Below are 8,270 nucleotides of genomic sequence, written 5' to 3'. Positions count from 1 at the left end.
TGTGTGTGTGTGTGTGTGGTATTAACTCTGCTAATATTGGGTCACATTTACTGTACAGTGCTTTTCATTGCTATAGCCCTACAGTGTAAAGGACAGATGATCTTAGACTGTCTTTGGGACAGTCCAGGTTTTGTCTGGTCTGCAAATGGTTTTGGTAACAGGTGCTCTATACTCCAGCATTGGCTTAATGAGGTGTGCTTGCCAGGAGAGAGGTAGAGGCAAGGAGGTCATGGACATGACTATCTTTACTTCGCATTCACTCTTTGCCAAGAGCTCAGGAAGAATCCTCCCCAAAACTAGCTATAAATAGAAGCCAAATTGGCTGGTGTATTTTATCAGATTCTGTCCTATTTAGAGCAGGAGGTTCCAAATTACAAATTACTTGCAGTGTGTCCATTTGTGTGAATGTTTTTTTTTTTATATATTTCCTAAGAACAATAGAAAGAACAAAGTAACTAGCTTTGGATCTGTGTAACAGTTCTGTGCTTGTTAGCGTGCACTCTTCTTTTTCTTTTTTGTCATATTTTTGCCTTTTCTGTGTGCTTTAAATAGAAAGTGTCTTAGTGTGAGTAATCATGCCTCTATGTACCCTGAAAGCTGCATGTTTTTTGTAATTTGAATGTTGACTGTAGATATTGACTTGAGCCCTGGCATATGATTAGATTGGACATGGCATTGCCAGATGAACCTGATGCGGGTTGCGGAGGTAGGCCAAAGACCAAAACAGCTTTGGGATCAGGTTCTGAGCCCACCTTGGAGCTGGGAATGTAGCCCAACAGAACCTTTACTGAACTGAAACAAACCCATGTCCTGGGACCAGAGCCAAGGCCGTTCAGTAACAAAGGGCTCAGGTTTTGGTCCACCTCAGGCCCTGGGCATGGTCTAGTGGTTCAGTGCTCTGGTCACTCCTTACTTTGGTGAGCACTGACCTTGCTAGCCTCTATTCCATGTTGACTTGGTTCACTTCATTTTCCGCCTTTCCGGATGTTTCTGGTTATTGATTGAATGAGTGGTTTTATGAGATAGTTCAAAAACAAAGCTACTGGGAAACAGCCACTGTAATGAATATCGCTTGGAAATGCCAGTACTTTTATAGTGATGTTTATTTTATTTAGTGTATGAGGTGGTGGTTTTTGTTGGAAAACACTTTTTTATTGTTTTAATGCTGTAGGCGTAGAGGAGAGGCGCCCACTCTAAGAAATTGGTGTGCTTTACAGCTAACTTCTTTCTCTGTAAAACAATCTTTAGTCCTCATATCCAAATGTCTCTGGCCTTTCCCACTCCATCACTTTATTTCAAATAATGCACCAGAGGTCACATACTTGAGGTTAGAGTCACTTGTGTAAAACAAAGGTTGTTTTTGTAATGATATGTTTAATCTTACACCCTCTCCCTTTATTGTACCTCCGCAATATGTTACAGTATTTGTTCCAAAGCTAACATAATTCTTTCTGTTGTGTCATTGTCTCTGTAGAAATGGTTGAGGAGAGCCATGGCCCAGCTACTCCAGAGGAGATATCAAGCTTAGAGGAATTCATTCCAACCAGACTCACGTGTCTCACTCTGCTCCAAGTCTCAGTCACCGTCTCCATGGCAGAGTTCAACCTCCTTCACACCCTAATGCCTGTCATCATGGGACGCAAGGTAGTGCACACAAACCTACTTTGTTCTACATACATTCTTCTATTCTTGTCCTTCTCTTCCTTGAGAACCTGTTTTTGAAGGGTCATTAATATGCCATAGGTGATTGTGTTGCATAAAATGAAGGTGTGAAAATATTGTATATGAAGCGGAAGGCAGAAAGAATGATATGCTCACAAGGTGGTCAGACACTTCTGGTGCTGCAATGCATCTGTACAGTACACAACGCAACTATTGAAATGGAAGCTTCTGTACACTTATTTGAACAGGCAACATTGATATGTAGCTTGGATTTTAACAAATATTGATTGCCATGATACTTATGGAGGAGAACAAATGATATAAGGCGCTTTCTGCACCTTCAAAGAGGTAAATGCCTTGCTAAAAAGGTTTAAATGTGTTATATGACTATCAGAGATAGATACACTCTCCATTCTTGTAGTGAGGGGGAAAAAGATCAGATTTTATTGTATTGTAACCACCTATTTTGGTTCAGTATTATTGTATTGTATTATTCCAGACTATTTCCTATACTACTCTACAGTAAGTGCATAAAAAGATACAATTCAAACATCTAATTCAGCCATTACACACATCATTATAAAAAATCATGCAGAATTTATGTCACAAATTTAGATTTAATTAAATATAATATGGACATTTTGAATTTGGACTGCAACAAGAGCAGTATGTATGATATGTATTCTCGCTTTTAAATCCCTTTCCCACTTTTTATATCTTTAATCTCCCAGACTGCACCTGGACCGGTCAACATACCAGTGTTTCAGCCGGTGCGGCCTCTACCTTCTGTGCAGTTCCAGGTGGAACGGGTGAATGTTGAACACTCTGTGCCCATGTATGCTCCAGAGCTGGTCAGCACTGTCAGCAGTCTCAGCCAGCCTACCGACAACTTGCTGCATCACTGCTATGCACACCTCTACCTCAAGGTGAGCCTTACAACATTCTACTCAAATCCTAGCTGTCCTTTCTGTAGTCACAAAACAAAAATGGGACCTATGGCAAACAAAACTATTGATTCCTGTGCAATTAATAATAATTTGAATGAACTTTGTCATTGTGCAGAGTTGTTTCTAGGTAAAAGCTGAATCCTATATCTGCACCTGATCTTTCCTAAAAGGTCAAGCAGATCAGTGTACTGAACCAACCTAATGTCAGTTGCTACCAAGAGAAAACAATCAACAAATCAGGAAATCTAGATTAAAGTCTTAACTTGTACATTTGAGGCTTGTTTTGTGTTTGATACTATTAGATAAGAAACTATACCAGTTATTTTAATAACTGTGCACAACTGGTAGAGTGGATGCAAAACTCCCTTTTTCCTCTCCTTTGCCATTTTTAATTAGCGCAGGTTTGTGTCTGTCTCTTTTTTGTTTATTTCATTTTATTTTACATGTGTCTCTTTATGTATCATCTTTCAAGTTGACACAAAAATACGGATTTGTTCACTTGTGCAGTTCAGTTTCTGTGTACTATAGTCCAAAGTCTGTATGTCAACCACACTACCACAGTCTTAACTCTACTTTGAAAGACCCTAATGACCCTTTTAATGACCTTGATGACCCCTTTTCACCTGGTCATAAAAATCTCAGCACTAAGCTTCCTGATGAGCACCAGTCCAACTCTGGTTTAGCTCATGGTTTTCAGCTACCAACATTGATTATATGCTACTGGCTTGTATTGTGCAGCTGTGACATCCCCCTGTTACTGTGTTGATTGGATATTTTGCCTGGTAGTGTGAAGCTCTGAAGATAAAATTCATTGTTGATTAAAGTTAAAGTTGCCAATAACATCAAATTGGCGCCGAAGACAAAATCTTTTGGTTTTTCGAAGAATACGTTTAAAATCCCTGGGGAAAATGATTGGTCATGCATACTTTATCAGATTGATTCAGTTTGGGCTATTATAAAATCCTGGCATCTCCTATTAAGGGGGATTGGGGATGGGGGGCAGTCATGAGACAGCTCAGAAATTTCTGAATCAGCTGTGAGGAGCTTTTTCTACCCACTACTCATACCATTTGTTGTTAGACCATTTACTCAACATTTAAAGGTTAAAAAAAGCTCTACTATAATGTATATACAACTTTTAAGACCTCTGTACAAATAGTGTATGAGTTAATTGCAAAGCCTTTAGAAATGCCATTATTCCTCCCAGTGTGTCTTAGCGTTTTGTATACGTTGCTGTCACGTGAATTGTTTACATACACACCATTTGATTGGTCATTTATTTAAATACAGGCTAAAGTAAAGCCATATTTGAGGCTACAGTATCTACAGTAAAGTACATTTTTGTCTCCCCACTTTGCTTTTCAAATTGACCTATAGATAAACTATACAAGGTTGTATTTATAGTTAACTTGATGTCCCATTGAGTACATATAGAACTATGAAGCCTGTAGCAAATTGAGCTAATCTACCTTTTTAGGAAGCCTGGATAACAGATCTGGAGTAATCTAGGGTGGCCCAGTCTGGCCTGGTATGGCCTAGTTGTGTTTTTTTAAGGCAGGATGTTTGCTGGACATCATGCTGGTAGTCCTTATCACAGGGTCACTGCAGGGTTAACAGTCAACTGGTCAGTGGCCAAGGATCATTCTGACCAATCAGCCAATCAGCATCTCTATCTGCCAAGGTACTAATTCTACCTCTGGATTTTTGGCAGTGGGATCATGACAGGGTGGAGGTCATTCTGGCCACAATTCACCCACTTCAGGAAGTGATTTGAAACGGGTATAAACTAAGGCTTATCTTAATCTGTGTTTTATTGACACTGGCTGTCAAAGCTAAGGTGTCTGTGTTGAGGGTAGCAGTTAGCCATTGTCTCACTTTTCCATGGTTGTAGACAAGAACTCAAAGTCAGCCTGTTTGCTCAACAAGGAGGCCATAGAAGTAAATAGACCGATCATAATTGCAAACTTGAGCTATTTGAATAACTAGTTGCTTCAGGCTGCCGAAAAGAGTACAGAATTAGAAATCTCCCAGAGGAAGCTGCAGTGAATCAGTCTGTGGCTATATGGCCCTGAGCTTACATTTCAAACTGAGATTTTTATTATGTCTACATCTGTATCTGGCAATCATACAATTCAACTTGATACACTGTTCTGTTGGGTAATATGAATGTAAAATGAATTTCCATTTTTGTTTTGTCCAAAGTTTTGTCTGTCTGCGCTGGGCCATCTGCACAGCAAAGCGCTTTGGTAGACCTTCACTTGAATGAATAGAATGAATCCTGCTCTGTGCATATACAGCAGCTGCATGTGGGACAGCTGGGCCCAGCCATCATCTACTACCTCCAATATTAAACAGGACTTCATCCACCATGCTCACTATTAGCAGTATGTAAACATTGAGGTTGCAGTACATTATGTTGCTGGCTATGTGACCATCCGGAGCTTCTCTAATGAGATTATGATTATGAGACACGTTGTCACTAAAAGACACCACATTGAGGTCAGTGAGCCTAAAAATCTCTTACTGGGAAAAATACCTTAATGTTACTCAACAGAGTTGTTGGAATCTTGGAGTGATATTGACCTGATCATTAAGTATAAAGTGCGTGGCGACGGTAAGCACAGTGTTCCTTCTTCTGTTTAACTCTTAAAGTGATCACTACAGCTAGTCTGCAATGTTTTTTATTACCACCTTTTCTGTACTTTCTAATTACCACTTGAAAGTTGTTCTTAAACATAACTGTGCTAGTGAGCTGCACGAACTACCCGCAGACTTTTTACCCAGAGTGCATTCAAGACCCAGTAATGTGTATCCTCATTGAATCACAATCCAGAGGTCATATCACTTCTGCCATGTAATCAATGCCTTGAAATACTATTACAGGAAAAAAACAAGTTGCAGCTGTCTGTATTTGTCTAATATACAGTACAGATTCATTTTCAACAAGGATATTTCTAACAGTGACTGTAATATGGACCGCTGTAAGATTTGGACTGCTTAAAACATATAGGGTCAGATTGGTTAATTGAGATGAGAGAACAACAATGCTGGCTGTGTGCTCCTGTGTTTTCTATTCAGAAGCTGTGTGAACTCAATCAGAGCTGACATGTTTTTTTTCTCTGTGGATCCAGCAAATGGTTTGATCTATACATTGCTGAATTTCAATGTCTGCTTTTTTCCCTCCCCTGTCTTCTCCTTACCCTCTCTCCCTTTCTTTCTGTCTTTCTTTCCAGGTGTTTGGGTTCCAGGCAGGCTTGACATGCCAGGACAGTACAGGGGGTTTCCTGCCTCTCATCCCCATCATCCCTTCTTTCAGCACTGCACTCTATGGGAAGCTGATCCAGATGCCTGCATACTGGTGAGTTTCCGCGTTAATATGGATGGAAATCTGAGTGCAGAGGCAGGTAGAGTTCTCCTTGTAAACTTACATTACTAGATTTAATTCCGTAACTGCAATTGATTTAGAAGGTAAGCAGAGGGGAAAAAAACAATTGCACTGCACTGCAGATTACTTGATTTTGATATGGTATATTTGTTATTACTAACATTGCTACCCCAAAGTGTTTATAGGCTTTAACATTTGGTATTTGTCCTTTTTTTAAAATGATTTTGATTGAGCCCAATCCTGCACCATATTCATTTCTCACTTACTCATCACATCATCTGTCTAGATTATTATCTGTTGTGCTCATACTTGCTTCATGTTTGGTTGAATTCTGAAGCACCGATTTAATCCCAACACAGATGACTCAAGGTGGAAAACGAGTGTCTCAAAATGTTTTGTCTCCCTGGAAGCGCTGCTCTTGGCAGTTTCTGGGTGTTTTGTTCAAATAAAAACATCCCGACATTGCATGGCATCCTGAGAAGGCCTCCAAAAAGATTTACAGTCTAAATGTTGAGCAACTTACAAGTCTGGTGTGCAGAATATCACGGCAGGCTGACTAATGCTTCACCTTGCTTCACCTTCCCCTTGTAAGTGTTCTCTAAGGAGAAGCTATGGGGGCCTAAAAAAAAAAACCTGAAAAAAATCCAACAGTCCTATCTAGAGCCAGTGTTTGGTTTTGGTTTTTCTGTTCTGGGCTACTGTAGAATCATGGCGGTTCAACATGGCGGCCTCCGTGGAAGGCGAGCCAAAGCGTCTGTACATGTAAAAGGCTCATTCTAAGATCACAAAAACAAACAATTCTTATTTTTAGGTGATTAACAATAATGACAACATACCTATGCCATTTCTGCCAATAGATCCTCCTAAATGTTGTCACGGCCAACACATTCCTACAAGTAGGCGCTGTATATGTAATGTAAATTTCATTGTTTGCTAGCTAAAAGGACTGTAGGGATGTTTTACATTATACAACACCCATGGGTGGCATTATAGGTAACAATCATCCATCAATTGAACTCAGTATAGATGCATACCAAAGTGAAGGAGGCAAACACATAAAATGTTGGGTTTTTTTATTTCGGAAAGGTTTGGGTGTGCACCTCCTATGTGTATGCATGTTTGGGAGTGTTTATATGCATGCCTGGCTGTCTGTATACAGTGTCTGTCAGGCTCATGTATTGTACTTTATGAAGAGGATTGCAGCCTTTTGTGGGCAGTGGATCAGAGGGTATTTAAAGTGATGGATGAGCCACTTCTTCGGCGGTCAGTGAGGAAAACAGAAAAACAGAGTCATCGGGTAACAACTGCAACAATTTCTCAGATGGTTTGAAACACAAGGAGAGGAAAATAAGACAACGTTGTCTAAGGAGATGAAAAAACATATTGCTATATCCCTGTCCTTGTACCAGACATAAAATGACTCATTGGGGATGTCCCATCGAGAGGTGAAGAGAGGTTAGGAGTTGAAGAGAGGACAAGAAGGCAAGGAGAGGAGTAAGCGTTTGGAGGTGGAACAGTCGGACAAATGGAGGATTTAAAAGAGACGGACAAGGAGTTAATCTAGAGTCTTTAAATGTCAAAGCTATCAAAATACAAAGAGAATGGAAGAGAATGACTACACTAATAAAAATCCCATAAACAGCCAATTGGAGACAGAATGGAGAGAACTGAAAGGGCACAAAAGAAGGAGCAGAATAGATTAGTTGAGTAGAGTGGGTGTGCAGGAAAGATGGATGAATGCATGGAAGAGGCTGAATGAAGGAGAGAAAAGGAAAAAAAATTTATTTGGATGAATGGTCTCACAGTTTACTTCTAGTATGGATCTGTGTGTAGTGTTTCACAAGGCTTTACTTTTATCATTGTCACTATCATTACATTGTTGTAATGAACTTTTATTTTGAAATTGAAACCTGTCTCTCCATTCTTTCATGTATGTAAAGGTGTCTATTTATTTATTTAATGGCCTTGTTAGGGTTATGTGTTAGTTAAGTAGTAACTGTAACTGTAAAGAATGAATGAGTAGCTTGCTTGTGTCCTGTCTTCTGTCTGAACACTGAAATAACTCTGTAGCACATGTAGTTGATAAAGCAACAACTGAAAGAATCTTTCAGTCTTTGACATACAGATTTGTGTTGGGTAAAAATCACTCCACCACTGTGTGTTCAGTAATCATCATCTGGAAAACCCTAGATGCAGATGAACACACACACACACACACACACACACACACACACACACACACACACACCTCTCGCGCCCTCTCCCTCACACCTCGC

At 39.8% G+C, this 8,270-nt stretch overlaps 1 protein-coding gene across 4 annotated transcripts in view; it reads left to right on the top strand.

Annotated features, from left to right (window-relative positions):
- The window catches only part of LOC118336017 (vacuolar protein sorting-associated protein 13B-like), a 313,914-nt gene that overhangs the window by 48,984 nt on the left and 256,660 nt on the right, over positions 1-8,270 (top strand). For all 4 annotated transcript variants that reach the window (XR_004797093.1, XM_035672549.1, XM_035672551.1 and 1 more), the window contains 3 exons: positions 1,475-1,644; positions 2,394-2,588; positions 5,843-5,967. Coding sequence is in view for 3 of the 4 variants with exons in the window: in XM_035672549.1 (XP_035528442.1) it covers positions 1,475-1,644; positions 2,394-2,588; positions 5,843-5,967 (490 nt within the window). In the remaining variant the exon portion in view is untranslated. The remainder of the gene's footprint in view (positions 1-1,474; positions 1,645-2,393; positions 2,589-5,842; positions 5,968-8,270) is intronic.

The sequence above is a fragment of the Morone saxatilis genome, unplaced genomic scaffold, assembly GCF_004916995.1.
Source record: "Morone saxatilis isolate NCDOM2014 unplaced genomic scaffold, NCSU_SB_2.0 Contig24, whole genome shotgun sequence".
Classification (NCBI taxonomy): Eukaryota; Metazoa; Chordata; class Actinopteri; family Moronidae; genus Morone; species Morone saxatilis.
This window is presented reverse-complemented; position numbering and strand designations above follow the sequence as displayed.